This window comes from Silene latifolia, chromosome Y (genome assembly GCF_048544455.1).
Source record: "Silene latifolia isolate original U9 population chromosome Y, ASM4854445v1, whole genome shotgun sequence".
NCBI lineage: Eukaryota > Viridiplantae > Streptophyta > Magnoliopsida > Caryophyllales > Caryophyllaceae > Silene > Silene latifolia.
The window spans coordinates 339,285,128-339,306,881 of record NC_133538.1 but is presented as its reverse complement, the minus strand read 5'-3'; the positions used below and the strand labels follow the sequence as shown (position 1 = coordinate 339,306,881).

Below are 21,754 nucleotides of genomic sequence, written 5' to 3'. Positions count from 1 at the left end.
TTGCTTTTTGCTTTGCTTACCTTAATAATACTATTTCGTCATTCGGCTCATTAGGCTTAAATACTCTTATGTCATTCGGCCCATTTTGACATTGTTCATATTCGGCGCATAGGCATTACTCTTTTGGTTTGTTAACTAAGATATATTATCGTAAACTTTGCTCGATGTTGATTACTTTCTCGTCTTATAATATATGTTTTCTTTTCTTTTATTTCCTCTACTTATATTATTCTGGTTATTTTATATCTTGTTCTCGTCTTTTCGATGATGTCAAGAGTAGGAAGAAATGACCCTGATTTATAGTATTTACCTAAACTTGCTCCTTGTCACGACCTTTAGTCTCTTAAGGTCCTTATATGCTATACTTATGAATATATTTGTCTTGCCTTGTATTTGATCCTTCTACAATATGATGGTATTACATTGAGGGGGAACTTTATTTAGACACAAATCATAGGAGACTTGTCATCATCAAAAAGGGGAAATTTGTTGGACCATATAGTTATATGTCCTATTAAGTTTTGATAATGACAAAGTATGTGTGTCTATATATTTGGTATTTGTAATGGTTTGTTATATGTTACAAAAGAGTATTGAGCAAAGCTTGTCGATTATATCAAGACAAAGACAAATACAAGTTTTGAAGCTCAAGATGAAGAGCTTATATTCAAGATATAAGATGATCAACTACTGAAGATCTCCAGGAAGGTTAGATAGTATATGTCGTCATTTGGTAATGGTATCTTTAGATGTGATTTTGGTGAAGTAAAGTTATAGCTATTTCGTCTATAACTTTACTAAACTAAATCTAAGGTTATAGCTCTTTTCACTATAACTTTGGATGACATATGAAGAACTTTGTTTTTAAAGCTTAAAAATATTTCGAAATGATTTTATAAACTAAAGTATTTATTTTGATTATATATTATACTTATTATGGATGAATAAGTAGTTAGTATTCTATTGATTAGTAATACAACTTATGAGTTGTTATGCTATCTAGAATTTATACTATTGTTCATGATAAACCCTAAAGAGGAACCACCTAGGGTTTCGTGCCGCCTAGGGTTTCGTGGAGGAGGACGGCTACCTTGGTCATGATCCTCTTCTCGTTTTCCTTATTGTGCAAGTTAGGGTTTAACATATCTTATTTGATGATAATTTGTTAAAGATTCCACATCTCTTTCATTATCTAAATAAGATATCTTTTCCATAAAAATAGAGAATATATCTTGATATAAATATTAAAGAAATATTTCATATCTTCCTTATTATTTACCAAGATATTATTTCCTAAAAGATAAGATAAAATCTTAGAGAAGAATTCTTTTCTTCTCATACACGAAATACACGGCCCTAGGATTTCGATTTTCCAAACCCTAGTTTCCATCTTCTATAAATACTTCCTTCGTTCTTTTAATTGTAGTTGAGACTTTTTGCGCAAAATAATTTTTACGAGCATATCACGAAAATAGAGTAAAATTATTTTTAATTGCAAACGCTTTTAAAACTTTCTTACTTTACTTATAATTTCGAAAAGTCAAGTTCTTCAGTTGTCATTGATATCTTTATTGGATAATAGTGCTTAGATTTGTTTCTTATACGTTAAATTGTGTGAATATCGAAAGAAAAATCAAACACTTTCTTATTAACGTAAGATAAATAGATCGGGTATTTAACGGTACTCAATTGAGTTAGAACTATAGTTAGTTGTACGAGTGGATTGATTGTTTTGTAATCCGTAGAAAGGTACTCAAATTATAAATCGAGAATAGTGGACGTAGGTTTCGACTTGTGAAACTGAACCACTTAAAAAATCCGTGTGTCCTTGCATTTCTTTATTTATTTCTTTTTGCTTTTCATTTCACATACAATCAAGTTAGTTGAATTTAATCAATAAATTCGTACTAATTATTATTCCCACGCATCATACTGAAATAATAAAAAAAGTGGGCTTATCTACTTATACTCAATTCACCCCTCGCCCCCCCCCCCCTTGAGTATTTCGGATCGATAGACTTTTCAAGAGGTATGGTATAATTTTTTCTGTGGGTTTTCTGTCTTTTTTTTGTGTATCCTCAATAAGGATGTAAAGGGGAGTATTTATACTAGTTAAGACGGAGTGTTTGATAAGATCTTTACAACGTCTGTAGGATAGAACTTTACGGGAATGATTTATCTAATATGGCTATTTTTATCTCATTGCATTTCTTTATTTATCTTTTCTCCAAGCTCTTATCATAAAGAAGTATTTTTTTTAACTCCGTCTGAACCAGTTCATGCACTCCTTTGTTATCTCTTGTCTGATCTCTTATTCTTTCTTATCCCATGCCAAACACCAATATAATAATAGTTGGTTGGCAATTTCAAACTTTAGGTAGATGAGTTGGGCAAAAAACACAGTCTTTTTTTTTTGGACAACAATGAACCCTTTATATTTAAAAGACTAGTAAAATACAACAAAGTTTAGCCTGTAACCAGGTTTACAAACCATAATGGATGAAGTACAAACAAAGTACGGATCCGAAAGACAGAGTGTCGTACAGTAATTGGTACTGGCAATGTGTTTGCCAGAACGGAGGATAATTTTCTACATATAACCCGGAAAGTAACGTGGCTATAGTTCTTCTGTTTAGCATACCGCATAGCTAGAACGAGTAATCGTGCAGCAGCAATGAACGACGATCCTGCCCGTACAGTGTTAGGAATCGAACATCCCAAAGCCGAATCCACCAGAACACCAGAGAAACATTCTGAGGACCGTAGTCGGTGTGTAGAGACTAAAATGCAAACACCATGCGCCCCTTGCACAGAAGTAATTCCTGTATTTTTTATAAAAGGAATGCGCACAGCATGCGTTTCAAAAGAAGACCTACTCAGATGAAGCCGAGAATTAGAACTTACCAGATCACCAATGAGGCGATAAATACCTGTAGGCTCAACATGACAATTTTTGAAAACAACCCAATTTCGATAGGTCCATATTGCACGAAGTACACAACAAAAATAGATCAAGGTGGAATCCGTGTCCGAGCCAAAAGATTGACGATTAAGATAAGATAGAAAATCTGCCATCCAAGTGAGAAAGGGAGTAGAATGGTTCGCCATGGGATTAATACCCAGCTAAGAAGATTTCCATAAGTGCTGAACTATCGTACATGATCTAAACAAGTGGCTCATAGATTCGTGGGAAGAATGGCAAAGATGACAGTCTTGCGCAACATTCAAACTACGTGATAGCAAATTAGCATTTGTTGGTAAAATGTTGTGTGTCATACGTGTTGGGGTTGGTGTCCTTAACAGTTAGTGCAAGGACTTATAAATCTCTAAAAGGATCAAAGGGCATACTTTTGGTATTATTATCAGTTGATCCACGTTTATCAATAACGGTTGGCTTGCTAGATAAGTTTGACGTTATTGTCATACAGATGGCGGTGATCAACTGGTCCCTAAAAGTCACACCTATAGGATACGTTTGAGAGATGTGACAGTATGAAAATACAGTCATGTTGATGCCAAATTTTGACTAACCAGTTAGTCCGAGTTAGTTGACTAGTAATTAGTCAAAATGTGATATTGAGATATTATATTTAATACGGATTAAATAAAATGGGCTAAGGCGAATTAAACAGTTAATTCGTAAATTGAATATAAACGATTTATATTCGATTAATGTATATTGAATAAATTAATTATACAATATTGTCTTTGTCGGACATGTATTAATACTTCAACTAATCTGTGTTATTAGTCGATGTATTAATAACCGATAACCGATGACAGTTTATAATAAAAACCCGTCATATACATTTTAGCATTTGACGAACCGGACCACGAGCTAAAATTAAGAGGAAGTGGAAGCCCACTTCCCCATTAGGGCTCTCGGTTTGGCCGAATTAGAAGAACAAAAAGGAGAGCCTTCTCCTTCTTGTGAACCTAATCATCATTAGTGAAAAAGAATTAGGGTTTCAGTGCAATTTTCTCTGAAATTCCTAGATCTCACATCGACAAAACTCACAATAGCTTTCTCAATATTGCAAGTCAATTAGAAAGCATTTCTAGCACAAGGGCATAGTCTCAGACGGTCTTGGGTGCAACAATTAGGAGGAAATCTCTGTTGATTTCTGTTCTTTACGCCGTGCATCAAAGGACCCGAGGGTCTTATACGGATATTACCCCTCAATACGCCAAATAAGGATTGACAACTTACGTGGCATCGTCTTTTTCCATACAATGTGCCAAGGAAATTGGTGAACCCGAGAGCGAGCAGAGGGAGCAGAAATAGTTTGTGACCAAAGGAATAAGTAGCCTGAATTTGCTGAGTAACGACCATCCTCAGTAAATTTCCAATAAATAAAGTCATCAATATCAGGGGCTGGAGGTTCCATAGCAATGATGTCCTTGGTTGTTTTAGAAGAAAAATAACGGAAAAGCATAGACGGGTTCCAGTCCCCAGATTCCAAAATAAAAGATGATAAAGGTGGTGATGGGTCTGAAAAGGGTTTATTGAAAGTTGGTAATTCTCCATTAACCCACCGACTCGACCAAATATCAACTAATTTACCACTGCCTAATTTCCAGCAAATAGCATCTTTCGCCAAATTCACTGAACGACATATGCCAGTCCATGCATAAGAGACATTAGAGACACAAGATCTGGAGGTCGGAATAGGTAGATCCTTCTGGTATTTAGCAGTCCAAAACTTTGCAAGTAAGGTATTCAGATGGGAAGTAATACGCCAGAAGTTTTGAGGAGTAAGGATTGACTCAGCAAGAAATTATTCTTAATACCGAGACCACCATATTCCTTTGGAGACTGCAAAATCTCACGGCGAAGCCAATGTATAGTATTCTTTGTCCAATCATTACGCCACCAGAAAGCGGTAATTAGAGCATCAATTTTATGGCAAACACCATGTGGCCGAGGAACACAAGATAAATGTGGTTAAGAGAAGCTAATAGAATAGACGAGATAATAATAAGCTTACTCGACTGACTTAGATGAAGTGCTGTCCATGAAGTAATGCGTGTAGTAATCTTGTCAATTAAAGGAAGAAATGGTTCCGATTTTTTCCGCGGGATATCAATTGGAACACCCATATAATCCCCGAAAGGAGTAACCGTGGGCATCTTCAAGATAGTCGTCAGATGAGCTCGGAAATCCATTTGCGTGTTCGGACTGAATTTAATGTATGATTTGTCCAAATTAATCAATTGTCCAGACCCAACTTTAAACTCCTTGAGTAAATCTCGCAGGGCTTCAAAAGAATTATTTGTAGCTTTACAGCAAAGTAGAGCATCATCCGCGTAAAATAAATGCGATAATGTAGGCGGATATCTTGAGATCTTGTTCGAGTAAAATATTTCATCCGTTCTGCCTTGGCAAGATGTCGTGATAAAACTTCCATACAGAGAATAAACAAATAAGGGGATATAGGATCTCCTTAACGCAGACCAGAAGTAGGTTGTAGAGCATGAGAAGGCGTGCCATTTATGAATTTCCTGTATGAAACCGTTGAGATGCATTCCCAGATGAGATTGCGCCAGTGTGTAGGGAAACCCATATGTCTCATCACAGACATGAGGAATTGCCAAGATACATGGTCAAAAGCCTTGCACATATCCAATTTGAGTACCGCATAACAATTAGTCCCCCTTTTTGTTTTGTTGATGTAATGAAGTACTTCATGCGCAACCAGGCAACCATCAGACATTAGACGTCCCGGGACAAATACTTGTTGCGAATCCGAAATAATTGAAGGGTTAACAGTATAAGTCTGTTAGCAATGCAGTTAGAAGCAATACGATAAAACACGTCTTTATATTGCACAGCGATTCGTGTATTTCTTGATGGACACTACTTGTACCCAAATATGAATACTTCCTCTACGTAGCTCGGATCGTCTTTTGGGCTGAACTTCCTTAAACAAAATTAAATTAAAGTGGGTTAAATAAAAAGAACAGTGTCACAGATTTATGAGGTAATTTGCCTTAATTATTCATTTAGTAGGCCCGGTCATATGTCATTTTAAGTGCGGCCTATTAGAATGTACTATTTCCCATTCACGTTTTTGTGTCGTTAATATGTCAATTAACATGTTACTCTGAAAGTATATTATTATAAATAAATGAGCTATGATTTGCTAAGTGGTCGAGGTGGACCGTGTTATAAAATGGTTGTTTTTGGGACGATTTTGAGCATAAATAACCTTATATCAAATTTAAGTATGTTTTATTCTGAATTAAATAAAGGCCTCATCATCGGGTGTTCAAAAGGCTTGCAGACATTTTGACGTGTCTACACTGTTCTTGACAGTCATATTGTTCAATTCTTTGTAATCAATACAGAGTCTCATATTCCCATCCTTCTTCTTTACAAACAACACCGGTGCTCCCCAGGGTGATACACTCGGCCTAATATACCCTTTCTCCGGTAGTTCTCCTAATTGGTTCTTTAACTCCTCCGATTCCTTAGGTCGCATCCTGTAAGGGGCCTTAGAAATCGGTCATGTTCCCTGTATTAACTCCACATTGAATTCAACTTCCCTCTGAGGTGGTAATCCTGGTATTTCCTCAAGGAATACATCCTGAAATTCACTCACCACCTCAATCTCATTCGCACTAGGCTCCTCAACTCGCTTGCCCCTCACATGACACAAAATTAGCTGGCATTGTTTCCTCACACTTGCCTTCCAGGTTACCAAGTTGATAAATTTCACCTTTCGTTTCACAATAAATCCTTTATAAGTCACTCTCATTCCATTCGGTCCCCTTACGGATACCTTTTTCTGGTAGCAATCTATATGTGCCATATTCATTCCCAACCAGTCCATACCCATGATCACCTCAAAGCCACCCATATGAAAGCCTATCAAATCAGCTAGGAACATATCGTCCCCGATCGCTATGGGTATTCCCTTATACAACTTATTACACTCTATGAACTTCCCTAACGGTATTTCCACATCATCCCTAATTACTTTATAGTAAGATAATTCTAAGGTTTTAGCCTGATTATTACTTGATATAAACGAATGGGTTGCCGCAAAATCAAACAAAACGTACGAAGGTTCAAAGTTAACTAGGAATGTACCTGATACCACGTGTGCTTCCTCTGCTACAGCCTTTTTTCCCATCATAAACAACTTCCCGCTTGACCTGGCCCTACCCTGGACCATACTTGTCGAGACTGTAGGGTTCACGACCTAAGTCTGGTTCTCGCCACTGTTCGTTTTGAACTATGATCCTCCTCCATAACTCTGGCTATTGTTAAACCGATTCTGGTTGTTATTATAATAACTCCCTTGATATCCACTCTGATCAGAAAATCGATTGCTCCCACAGCTAGGTGCTGGAGTGCAGTATGCACTCTGGCTACCTCCTCTATTCCCGTTTCCACCTTTTGCGCGGTGGATCTATATTTGAAGGCTTTATGACCGAACTTACCGCAACAAAAGCATTGGGGTTTATTGTCCCCTTTGCTACTTGTTGCTCTGCCTATCATTCCATAACCTCCAGCTGCGTAGGACAGAAATGGGGTAGAATTCTGTTTCTTGTCCCCTATGCCTCGTTCACTCACCGTTTCAGCCTTTCTTTTCTCCCCTTGTTCCTTCTTTTCTTCATTCAACATGTTTGATATTTGTTCAGCATGATTGGCTCTATGGTATATATCATCCACACTAGTTGGCTCCGTAGCTGCGAGCCTTTTATTAATTTCTGTCGATAAATGCTTTTCAAACCTTACAGCCAGAATCTCATTCCCCATGTTCAGATCACTCAAGTACTCAGACAACTCCTCGACAGTCATATTTTCTGTCATCTTAAACGAATCGAATTCATCTCCCATTCTACTCCTGATATGCTCTGGCACCAACTGCTGTCTGAGCTTATTCTTAAAGGTAGTCTAATGTACATGATTTTCTCCACTATCTGTAAATGCTTCCCTGGCTTCCTCCTTGTTCTGGTTCCATCTTATACCAGCCTTTCCTTTCTGGTAGATTGCAACTTGATCAACCTTTAACTCCTCCGGGCAGTTCAACAGTTCGAACAAGTTGTCGAACTCCCGACACGATTCCCTTAATGGCGATGGCTCCCCCAGTCCATCATACTTAGTCGGATTATGACGTGCAATGGCTGAGCTCATCTTACCAGCATCCATTTCAGATCCTTTCTTATTGTTCTGCAGGGCTGTTGTCAGTGCTTTGTTTATTTCTATCAGCCTTTCAATTTCCTCAACACTCATGCTAGCAGCAAATGATACTTTCCTTGGGGCCATCTTCTTTCTATTAAGATAAGATAACGTAAGAACTACGCACGCAAACTTTCTTAAATAAGACATTATACTCGTGTAGTTTATCAATTAATGAGCACAAGTTAACAGGGTCGAGGTGCCCAGCGCTAAACATATAGACTCTCGGCCTCTTTTACGCTTTTGGTCGATCGACTTACCACCATGTCGATCGGCCAGTCTCCAATTTTCTCGTTTGTCATATGCTGCATGGTATTCTATTCTCATACAATTCTATCATTTCGTAAATAACTTCACATCATATAAATAATCCATATTCAAATCCACATTCAAATGCTAACGAGAACATTAACTGCAATTATATCACGCATTTCAATAATAAAATCTCATTGTTCGTATGATCATATCCTTCCATTTCTTTCATCATTATACTTCCCCGTCTTTCTCCAAAATTTCCACCTTATATATTCCTCATTTTCAACTTTCAGCATATATTGCCTTAACAATATACGAAACTCCAACGTTTACATATTTACTCATATTCATGCATCACTCATAAAAAAATACCACATAACCATCCACTCTATCTATCCACGCTCGTTAACCTTACCGTTGTTGCCGATTCGAAATTAATAGGGCCATAACTTGAATTAAGAACGTCTCCCTAACCAAGCTAAGGGGGGTCCTATCATTCTCTACCCGATATTCATTTTATTTTAGACTCCTCCTAAATTCATTGGGTTCATTCGTTCAGGCCTTAGGATCATTCGCTCTGATACCACTAAGTAACACCCTTATTTAAGCAGGAGTCTTCGGCAAGACATTCCCGATTAAACAATGTCACCATCTCAGTTTCCTGAGGCAATGTATATCAAATTGAAACAGCCAAGTACTATAAATATAACTGTTAACATATTACACTCGTCCAAAAGGATTGTAAGTCTTGTAAAACAAATCAAACGAATATTAAAGTATCTCGACTATACTATTTGATATGTGATAAACTAAAAGAGACTCGTCTACTCCATACTGCAACTCGACGACCCAATCACCCCTGCTCAGCACACAACAACAACAACCAAATCCAACATAAACCTTTTTTAGTATCTACTCCCCATTCAATAAGAAATTGTTGAATGGATCAACACAAGCCACCCCGGAAATGGGTGACAATTGACATAGACATAACCAAGTCAACCACATGCTAAATATGAATTCTGAAATAACAGATGAATAAATAAATAAATAAATAAATAACCATAAGTAAACATTCCGACAACAGTAATACTAATAATAATGACAGTGAGATGGTTTCACAATGCTAACTATAACACAAGCACGCAGCCCCTTATAACCGTGCACCCCTAGAGCCTCTTTATAAACAAACGGCACCACAGCGCCATCCTCTGGTCCACGACGCTTCTACTTCCCCATGCCATGCCTACTTGTTCTTCAGGTCCACAACCGCAGTTATGCCTGACCTACTCAATATCATAAAACTCACTGTCAATTCTCAAGACAACAACCGCTGTTGTACCTGGCATCATCTTTTCTTTTTATTTTATTCTTTTTCTCGCCCGCGGGATTTCAACTCCACAATTAATAGAATGGACAATTGTAATACCCCATAATTTAATAATAATTAATGAGAATAATTTATGTAATTTAAATAATCAATTAATGAGGTTTCTAATAATAGTTGCGAGAAAGACGTTAATTAAATAATAAATAAATAAGCAAGCCGGAAATTTGGGTTTAGCTAGTAATAAGTCTTGGGCCGTGTGTTGTGAATAAATGGGCTGATTATATTAGGCCTAGTATGAGAGTAGTCGGGATTTAAGGCGGGATTTAATAATAAAATAATAAATATTATAATAATTTGGTAATTCCTAATAATAATTGGAAAAGGCAATAATTTCCTAATTGGCCTCATATACTCCCCAAACCTAAACTATAAATACGTAATTAATCTGAAAAGTAAGTCATAAAAGAAGAGAAAGGAGATTTAGAAGACGGAAGAGGCAATTAGCGATAAAAGGTAAGACCGTCTCACAATTTAATGTATTGATTTTGTAACTAATACAACTCGTAAATCAGACCACCGTTTGACAAAATAAGAGAGTGACCTTGACCGTGGACCAGCAGGGGGTGACCGGACTCATATTTGACCACCGTTGACCGGCGGGAAGGGGGTTGTTATTAGGGTTTTTTGTTGGTAGTTGGGTGTGTTTGTAACATGGGTTATATGGGTTTTGACCCTTATTTCGAGTGACCCAGACCTGACCGGGGTTAGGGTTGGTACCAGGGTGGTGATTCGAGTCTAGTGGTGGCTATAGGGTGGTCGTAGATGGTTGTTGGCGGTGGTGGTGGCGGAATTTCGCAAAAACGGGGAAAGAGTGCTCGTGTTGTTGCTTGCCGGTGTTGAGTCATTGCTAAAGTATTTTTGTTGGGTTTAGCGAGTGAGGGACCTCCCAGGGAACCACCTTGGATCGGTGGTGAAAACCGTTGGTGGCCTGGTGGCGGTGTGGTTGCGTTTTGGTGAGACAAATCGTGAGTGGAGGGTGTTGGTGTCGGGTTGGTTATGAACACGGGTTGAGGGAGTAATGGCGAACCTGACCGTGCACCTGGGAGATTGGGGCGAGGTTTATTGACTGGTGGTAGGGTTAGGCCGTGGTGGTGGTGTCAAGAGGGGACCATAGTGATGCAGGTGGCTGACCACGGTGTAACTATGGGTGTCGGGTTTCGGTTTTTGCTTGTTTAACATGGTTGTTGGTGTCGTGGGTTGTGGTTTCTAGGGTAAGGTATGGGCATCCGTGTGGGTGTTGCTGCTGGTGGTTGGTGCGTGGCTGGGCGGTTGCTGTTGGTGGCTCACGGTAGAGCCTAGGGTGGTGGCTGCGGTGCTAGTAGGTGGTGTATAGCTTATTGTTAAACCGTGTATGTCATTTGGCGTGGCTGTTGTATGATGTTTCTCATGTGTCACGTGATTTTGCCATATTTTATTATTAGGATTGTTAGTTGGTTTAATTAATTAGTGTAGGACGGGTTTTGGAAGTCGGGAATAGGTTTGGTTTGATTTAAGACGGGTTTACAATTATTAAATTACGTAATAATAATATAATTAATATAACTAGTTTATAATTAGTTTAATTATTTTATAATTAGTTTAGTTAGTAATTGTGAATTATTATTTATGTTTAGGTGACGGTTTTATTGAGGAATTTTATTTGTTGATTGGATTGCATTATTGGAGTGTGTAATTGGAGTATTTGCTTGCCAGGTAGGAATTTCCTACTCAACTCGGTTTTTATTGTTAAGTGAATGGATGTTTAAATGTGACGGTTGATGAGACTAAAATTAACAATTATGATTTATTAATTATTGGAATAAAGTATTTGAGTACGATAAATTGTTGGTTGAGCAGTAAGGCCGGATTGTCATTGAGTATTGGATTGTTGGAGAGTTGATTATTCAGTTCAACATAACACGGAGGGTATTCACGCGATTGTGCATAGCGAGCATAGCGAGCAATCACATCGCGGATGAGCATAGTAAGTAAGTACTCTTGCCAGAGATAGTTGTGCATAGTAAGTAATTACTACTGCCAGGTGAGCATGGTACGCAAGTACTACTGCCAGTTGAGCATAGTACGGTGTTAAGGGGGTTGTGTTACTGCCAGTGATGTAAGTAAGTTGTACGGATGAAGTGATGAGAATTTGAAGGATGTTTATTTTGGTTGGATTATTATTATTGTTGTTTAGTTTATTCCTACTCAACCTCGCGGTTGACTGTGTCTTCGTGAACACCTGCGGTGAACCATTTTATGGGGAGCAGATTTGACAGGTACTAAAGATTAGCTGACTTGGGAGCTATGGGATGCGTGAGGACTTGGCCAATCTACCTAGAAGTCTAGACCACATAGAAGATTTTATCACTTTATTTATTTTCCGCTGCGAGTTGTATTTGTTTTATATTAAGTTTAGTTGGATAATTTGTAATAAAAATGTAATCGTTAAAGTTTTAATTAAAGTACTTTGGTTTGTTGTACTTTGTTATTCACTACCTCGGGAAACTGAGATGGTAACAGTCCTATTTATTTGGGAATGTCTAGCTAAAGGCTCTTAAATAAATGGGGGTGCTACAAAGTGGTATCAGAGCAAAACGATCCTCAGGCCTAACCAATGAACATAATAATGAACATAGGATGTGTCTAATAAAATGAACCCGGATGGAAACTGTTAGGAGCCCACTTAAGGCTTGGGATGAGTTAGGGGCCCCCTCACACCAAACTTCTGGCCCTTTCAGTTTTGAACCGGTTTCCTTGAGAGATATTACAGAGTGGGGTAATTTAAAATGAATATTGTTTATTTTGTCGTAGGAGTTATGATTGCTTTGTTTGAATATTGTTTTCATTGATGACTGAGTTTACGGGATATAACCTTTATTTTAAGGGATGTGGAATGGATGAAATGAGGAGTTGATGTTGAATTGTTTTGATCATGAGCATGAAAGTAATTATAAATTGATATTGATTATGTAGTTGAACGTTGTGTGATAGTAGAATCATGTCTAGTGATATGCGGTTGTGTGAATCCCAAAGCCATGTTATTTATAATATATTATGAAATGATTAAGCTTGTGATATGAATGCTTTAGAGTATATACTAGTCGTGTGTGAAAGTTTATTGACCAAGTTGTGTTGATATAGGAGTAGGAGGGTGTTAATAAGAGCTTGTGACCTAGTAAAAAGGAACCTAGAGCTGAACTATATTCCGTCAGATTTTACCTCTATTTGATTTAGTTGTCATTTGACCTCCGTTCATCATACATGGTTGAAATATTTATGAGTGATAACCCACTGGGTTAGCTTACCAATGCCGTTGGTCTTAGGTTTAAAATTTTTACGGTTTGGGAGAAATAAATAATTTAGTGGACAATGGTCGGAACATTCCTGTACAGTTAAGTTTTCGACAAACGATTTTGTAAAAATTCTCATTTTATTTGTACTTAAGATTTTTGCATAATTCCAACTCCACTGTTTAAAAGACTCAAATATGTTTCTAAATTGATAAGTCACGTTGCAGGATAAATTATTTACAATTAATAGTGATTTTTACAAATTGACCCAAGATTTTGACAAATTGCTGATCAGTTTTTGTTTCGACCCACTGAATTGTAAAAATCTTTATAAAATTATTATTCGAGATTTGGGCTTAATTCTTTTTCTCATGATTTGAAAACTCTTTATATTTTATGAAAAGTATAAAAACTCAATGTAGAATATAACGGTTATTTAATAGTGATTTTTGAAAGTTACAGCTTGACTTTGATTCCGAAAAACGCGAGTTTACCAAAAGTTTAATATAAATGTTTTGTGGATTCCTAACCTATGATAATTGGGAGGTAGGAGTGATGATAGGAGGACCTAAAGAGGGGTGAGAAAGGATGGAATTAATCAAACCTTGTTTTGTAAGTATAGAATATTTAAAAATGTTGAGCCATCTTTTCGTCAGGTAGAAACTTATGTTGTCTTGTTTTGCTTTTATAGAACCATGCCTCCAAAGAGATCTACACCTACACCCTCTACCATGTCCTAAGAGGAGATTGACCGTTTGATATCCATGAATGACGCTTTGACTGCGGCACTAAAAGCTAAGGGGTCGGTTCAGGATCCAGCAAAGATGAGTGCTAGTATCGCAAGGCACAACCCGACGAAATATGACGGATTAGGGGAACCATCTTTACTTGGGGATTGGCATAGAGAGTTTGATAACCTTTTTGAGTTGCTAGGATGTCCTGTGGAGTTGCAAGTGGATCAAGCTGCTTACTATTTGAGGGGAAAAGCGGGTTTGTGGTGGAATCGTAGTAAGAATGTCTTAAGGGAAGCTTGGAGGGAGAGTGATGAACCTTGTATCACTTGGAAGGGTTTCAAGGAGAGTATGAGAGCTGTATTTGTACCAGAACATATTAGGAGTAAGATGAGAGCTGAATTTGATTCTTTCAAGATGACTGAGGAGATGACAGTAGAGACTTATTATAACAGGTTTATGGAATTGTCAGAATATGTAGCTGATTTGAATTTTAGTGATGAGATGTTGGCACTCAGATTTGAAAAGGGATTAACAACCACTATTAAGAAGAGGCTTGCCGCTGGTCAACCAAGTACCATGGATGATGTTTATCAACGAGCTGGCCACGCAGAGAGGATTGCAGATATGTTAAAGGAAGAGAGGAGGGAGAAGGAGGAGAAGAAGGAAAAGAGTGAGAAGAGAAAGGCTGAGTCATCAAGTGAGGTAGTTGGGGGTATTAAGAAAAACAATACTCAATCTAAACATTTTTCACCCAAAGGGTTTAGTTATAGTGGAAGTGCAACACGAAGTGGAGAAGGAGGCTCAGGTCAGATTCCAGTTCGAGGATGGAGATGTTTTAACTGTAATAAAATGGGGCATAGAGCTTTTGAATACAGGAGTGCACCTAGGGGAAGTAATGAAAATAGGAATCAAAAGAGTTATCGAACTCCCGCACCAAGTATTGGGGGAAATAGGAATGCAGGGCAATGGAGTACCCAGAGGAGCTACAACAATAGGCAAGGCAATGGGGGCAATCAGAGTAATGGTGGAAAGACTTTTGGTACAGCTAGTACAGTGCAAGGGAATGGAGAGAAGGGTAACTAGTTTTATTTAGAGAATTAGGGTCTTATAATTTATATAAGTATTTAAGTTGTCGGTAGTTTAATAAGTAGTAGTAGTTCCGAAACTTCGGGACGAAGTTTATTTTTAGGGGGGTAGAATGTGACACCTCATGTTTTAAGTTTATTTTGTGATACATTTTCATGTTTTGAATTAGTTTTGTGATACATTTTGATAAGTATGATATGGTTTGATAATGATTAAGTAAGTTAATTATGTTGCAATGATCATAAGTTGGAATGAGGCTCAGTTGTGCAAATGTTTATAAATGTTGTTTTAGTAGTTATGAGCGAACTTCGGGACGAAGTTCATTTTAAGTGGGGAAGACTGTAATACCCCATAATTTAATAATAATTAATGAGAATAATTTATGTAATTTAAATAATCAATTAATGAGGTTTCTAATAATAGTTGCGAGAAAGACGTTAATTAAATAATAAATAAATAAGCAAGCCGGAAATTTGGGTTTAGCTAGTAATAAGTCTTGGGCCGTGTGTTGTGAATAAATGGGCTGATTATATTAGGCCTAGTATGAGAGTAGTCGGGATTTAAGGCGGGATTTAATAATAAAATAATAAATATTATAATAATTTGGTAATTCCTAATAATAATTGGAAAAGGCAATAATTTCCTAATTGGCCTCATATACTCCCCAAACCTAGACTATAAATACGTAATTAATCTGAAAAGTAAGTCATAAAAGAAGAGAGAGGAGATTTAGAAGACGGAAGAGGCAATTAGCGATAAAAGGTAAGACCGTCTCACAATTTAATGTATTGATTTTGTAACTAATACAACTCGTAAATCAGACCACCGTTTGACAAAATAAGAGAGTGACCTTGACCGTGGACCAGCAGGGGGTGACCGGACTCATATTTGACCACCGTTGACCGGCGGGAAGGGGGTTGTTATTAGGGTTTTTTGTTGGTGGTTGGGTGTGTTTGTAACATGGGTTATATGGGTTTTGACCCTTATTTCGAGTGACCCAGACCTGACCGGGGTTAGGGTTGGTACCAGGGTGGTGATTCGAGTCTAGTGGTGGCTATAGGGTGGTCGTAGATGGTTGTTGGCAGTGGTGGTGGCGAATTTCGCAAAAACGGGGAAAGAGTGCTCGTGTTGTTGCTGCCGGTGTTGAGTCATTGCTAAAGTATTTTGGTTGGGTTTAGCGAGTGAGGGACCTCCCAGGGAACCACCTTGGATCGGTGGTGAAAACCGTTGGTGGCCTGGTGGCGGTGTGGTTGCGTTTTGGTGAGACAAATCGTGAGTGGAGGGTGTTGGTGTCGGGTTGGTTATGAACACGGGTTGAGGGAGTAATGGCGAACCCGACCGTGCACCGGGAGATTGGGGCGAGGTTTATTGACGTGGTGGTAGGGTTAGGCCGTGGTGGTGGTGTCAAGAGGGGACCACCGTGGTGCAGGTGGCTGACCACGGTGTAGCTATGGGTGTCGGGTTTCGGTTTTTGCTTGTTTAACATGGTTGTTGGTGTCGTGGGTTGTGGTTTCTAGGGTAAGGTATGGGCAGCCGTGTGGGTGTTGCTGCTGGTGGTTGGTGCGTGGCTGGGCGGTTGCTGTTGGTGGCTCACGGTAGAGCCTAGGGTGGTGGCTGCGGTGCTAGTAGGTGGTGTATAGCTTATTGTTAAACCGTGTATGTCATTTGGCGTGGGTGTTGTATGATGTTTCTCATGTGTCACGTGATTTTGCCATATTTTATTATTAGGATTGTTAGTTGGTTTAATTAATTAGTGTAGGACGGGTTTTGGAAGTCGGGAATAGGTTTGGTTTGATTTAAGACGGGTTTACAATTATTAAATTACGTAATAATAATATAATTAATATAACTAGTTTATAATTAGTTTAATTATTTTATAATTAGTTTAGTTAGTAATTGTGAATTATTATTTATGTTTAGGGGACGGTTTTATTGAGGAATTTTATTTGTTGATTGGATTGCATTATTGGAGTGCGTAATTGGAGTATTTGCTTGCCAGGTAGGAATTTTGCTACTCAACTCGGTTTTTATTGTTAAGTGAATGGATGTTTAAATGTGACGGTTGATGACACTAAAATTAACAATTATGATTTATTAATTATTGGAATAAAGTATTTGAGTACGATAAATTGTTGGTTGAGCAGTAAGGCCGGATTGTCATTGAGTATTGGATTGTTGGAGAGTTGATTATTCAGTTGAGCATAACACGGAGGGTGTTATCGCCGATTGTGCATTGCGAGCAATCGTTCTTGCCAGATGAGCATAGTAAGTAATTACTACGCGAGAGATAGTTGTGCATAGTAAGTAATTACTCTTTGCCGGGTGAGCATGGTACGCAAGTACTCGCGATTGAGCATAGCACGGTGTTAAGGGGGTTGTGTTACTGCCAGTGATGTAAGTAAGTTGTACGGATGAAGTGATGAGAATTTGAAGGATGTTTATTTTGGTTGGATTATTATTATTGTTGTTTAGTTTATTCCTACTCAACCTCGCGGTTGACTGTGTATTCGTGAACACCTGCGGTGAACCGTTTTATGGGGATCAGATTTGACAGGTACTAAAGATTAGCTGACTTGGGAGCTATGGGATGCGTGAGGACTTGACCAATCTACCTAGAAGTCTAGACCACATAGAAGATTTTATCACTTTATTTATTTTCCGCTGCGAGTTGTATTTGTTTTATATTAAGTTTAGTTGGATAATTTGTAATAAAAATGTAATCGTTAAAGTTTTAATTAAAGTACTTTGGTTTGTTGTACTTTGTTATTCACTACCTCGGGAAACCGAGATGGTAACAGTCCTATTTATTTGGGAATGTCTAGCTAAAGGCTCTTAAATAAATGGGGGTGTTACAACAATTCATAATAACATTAATCAAAATAGTAACAGAGCTGCCATTCTCAAAATAACTCAGTATAAGACCGCTGTAATATTCTACAACTGCCATAAGCTCAGTATGAATTAAGTATAAGATCATCGCAATAACAACTATCGCAATATAACTCAGTATAGTAGTCGTACAACTTAGCACGCATTAACGTCATGCGAATAAATATATACCATAAGTTGAGTAGGAAAATCCTACCTCAGCAGAAGATCGTCGCAGCAAATGTCGTAAAAGTGATTAGAAGGGCTCTTTTGTGAACTCCGCTCCTAATACAATTATTAAAATATAGAATAAATACCGTCGCAATAATAATTATAACAAAACCACGCTATACTTACCGTAGGCCGAGATCACGGCCAGCCCTAGGCCGCATTCACCTGAGGCCTACCCCGAGGCCACCATGGCCACCAGAGACCACCATGGTCACTCGTGGACAGGCCACGACATCATACTCGGACCGGTCAAGCCCACCCGACACTCCCTTGGTTCATCCAAACTTGTTATTCCGCAACAAAATATATCGTCATATCATAATAACAATAAAATTCCCAATTACATACTAATTAAACATGCTAGGGTTTGAGTAAAATCATAAACTTTCTACAATCCAACGTCAAAACGAACTAGATAAGTTATAGGACTATACTTATGATCAATATGGTGAAAGATTAGCAAAACCATCTCAAAAACTCGCTCGAAACCGGCGGCCATCCGTTGCTCTTCTCTTCCTCTCGATCCCCTCTCTTCTTCTGTTTTGGTTTTTTTTTCTTCCTTTTCTTTATAAAATGGTAAAAGGGTTTGTGTGGTTTAATTCGGAGGTTTATATACTCCGAGGCATAATATTAACTTAAGCAAACCCGAGAACCACACCGAGCTACTCGGTCACTCAGTCTTGCACGACCCAACTACTAAAAACTCCCGACTCACCGAACATACTTAATGACTCATATACGATATGAAATTACGAATAAACTATAAATAAATTATATAAATGTATGGGGTATTATAGCTTGTCAAACCACCGGAAACATTGGGAAGAGAAATGAGATGCGACTCAACAGAGATTGAGTTATTTGATTGTTGGGGATTATATTTCATGGGACTATTTTCCAACTCTTGAGGAAATAAATACATCTTGGTGGTGGTCGACTACGTCTCCAAGTGGATTGAAGCAATGGCATCCCTGATTAATGACTCAAACGTGGTTAAAAGTTATTCAAGAACACGATCTTCCTAAGATTCGGGACTCCAAGAGTTGTTATAAGTGATGAACGTTCCCGTTTCCAGAAAAACACTTTCAATGGTTTATTATCTTTTCATAGAGTGACACACAAGACCGCTCTTGCCTACCACCCTTAAACTAGTGGGCAAGTAGATGTTTCTAATCGTCAAATTAAGGTCATGATGGAGGAGGTGGTCAACAAAAGTCGAAAGGATTGGTCTCAAAATCTACCAGATGTCTTGTGGGCTTCAAGGATGACATACAAAACACCCATTGCCAAAACGCCATACAAGCTAGTGTATGGAAAAGCTTGTCATTTTCCCGTCGAGTTAGAGCAGAAAGCATGATGGGCCTTGAAAGAAATGAACTTTAATATTGATATCGCCGTTGAGAAGAGATTTCTACAAGTGAATTAGAAGAGTTGAGGATAGAGGTTTATGAAAGCTCAAAGATCTACAAAGATCAAACCAAGAAGTGGCATGATGCCAAGCTAGTTGACAAGAAGAGAAGTGTGGGAGACCTAGTTCTCCTCTTTTATTCAAGTGTGAAAGTGTTTCCGGGCAAGCTCCATTCTAGGTGGCCACTATGGATGTCATAAAGGCCATGAATGCGTCCTAACCCGTTTTTCAACCTGCTGACCCGGCCGAACTTCCTGCCCTTGCCAAACTACTCTATAATCTGCTTTGTCGCACAACCTACCCCTCCAATGACCGTGCCCGATTATCCGCTGCCCAACAATACTTGGTCTATCATTTGGTCTCTCGCCATAAAATCAACCTCCCGTCTTTAATGTTTAAACGTTTTGAAATGATTGAAGCAAAAATCCGAGATCCCCAATACACCAAACAAATTCGCCTCCCTTAGGGAATGTGGATTTCTGAGATGCTTCGTCACAAAGGCGTGTTGGTTAAGGAGAGTGTCGGTTATTAGGGTATATTTGACCGTATGTCCTCGGGAAACTTGGGTAAAATGATGTTGCGCCCGAAAAACGGATGTCTTACGACTATTCCTAGTAGGAAGGGTAAAGTTTCTGAAAAAGGGTCCTCTAGCAAGGGTCTAGACGTGGGTGGTAGTGGGGACATTTCTAGCATTCTTACTGCCATTGTGGAGTTAAAGGAGGAAGTGGTCGGTCTCAAGATTTTTGATGCGTGTCTTTTATATGATGTTTCACATCCCATTTTACACGCATTTCAGAGCTCATTCGTGTAGTTTATGCTGCATTTCTCCCTATTTCTGTCTACTTCCGTGTTTTGTACATTATTGCAGAAATGTGAAGAATTCAACGGGAAAATCAAGTTAAATCCGTCCCCGAGTATCCTGCATTGCAAATGACGTAAAGGAATCACTTAAGGAACGAGCTTGGTGCGCAATCCAAGACCCAAAAGACAAATCCACGAGTTTATAAGAGGCAAGTAGCAGCTCATCCAGTCGAGCGACCACCTCCTTCAGTCGATCGACCAACTATCGGGTTCGAAGCTCTTGTTTTTGAGGACGGTCGATCGACCAGCCCTATCAGTCGATCGACCCAACTGCTATTTCAGACGAGAATTAGAAGACTGAGGAAGCGCAAGCCCATGATGCTAGGTTTAGGAAATAAGAAGTTACGTTAATTGCTATATAAAGTAACCTAGAAACATGCAGTTTTCATTCAGTTTTACCTAAGTTTTATTATCAGTTTTACATTAAGTTTACATACGGTTTTTAGGAAGAATTAGGGTTTGGAATATTGTAAGCGTTGGAATTTTCGCTCTTGATCTTAATCGTTCTTCTGCTACTCTCGGTATTCTTCTGCCCTATTTCAATTCATCTGTTTCGTTATTAGATTAGAATTGCTAGTTGCTTCCCGAAACCATCTTTATTGTTGCATGTTAATTGTTTGCCCTATCGCTTTAATTATGAATTCAATTCTTTTACGCCCTAGTATTATTGTTGTTATCACTTTCAGCATGAGTAGCTAAATAGTTTATGCTAGGATGTAGGCGAATTTTAGCATAGGCGGCATTAGATTATACACGGCCTGAACCCGCGTGTTGGTCGATCGACCACCTTACCCGGTCGATCGACTGACCTCGTCTCATGGCATTACTCTTATCAAGACTCAGTGTCCTTCGACACATGATGAGCAAGAGCGCATGAGAAAGATTCCCTATGCTTCCGCCATAGGTTCTATCATGTATGCCATGTTATACACTCGTCTAGATGTAGCTTGTGCATTAAGTATGACGAGTAGATACCAAAACAATCCCGGTGAAGGTCATTGGACAGCTGCTACGAATATCTTAAAGTATCTTAAGAGAACTAAAGATATGTTCTTGGTATTTGGTGGGGATGAAGAGCTCGTTGTAAGTGGTTACACCGATGCTAGTTTTCAGACTGATAGAGATGATTCTCGATCTCAATCTGGATATGTATTCTTGCTAAATGGTGGAGTTGTTAGCTGGAAGAGTTCCAAACAGAGTTTTAAATTTTCAAATTCGATTTTTCAAATCAATTAACACATTAAAATAAATGATTTTTCAAATCAAAAAATATATTTTATTTTCAATAAAATAAATTTAAGAAAATAAATTCAAATTAAAACAATAAAATGAATTCACTTAAAAAGCTTTAATTTAAATATCATTTAAATTAATAAAATACTCCGTCGACAACGCTCATTCCACATCGTAAAACGAGCCCAAATAATGACAATGACAACTAAAGAATACATGTGTCCTATCATC

At 38.3% G+C, this 21,754-nt stretch overlaps 1 protein-coding gene across 1 annotated transcript; it reads right to left on the bottom strand.

Moving 5' to 3' along the window:
• Positions 1-6,506: 6,506 nt before the first annotated feature.
• LOC141631484 (uncharacterized) lies at positions 6,507-7,178 on the bottom strand. Its single transcript, XM_074444149.1, has one exon. The coding sequence runs from the start codon at positions 7,176-7,178 to the stop codon at positions 6,507-6,509; it is 672 nt and encodes a 223-aa protein (XP_074300250.1).
• Between the last annotated feature and the right edge of the window lie 14,576 nt (positions 7,179-21,754).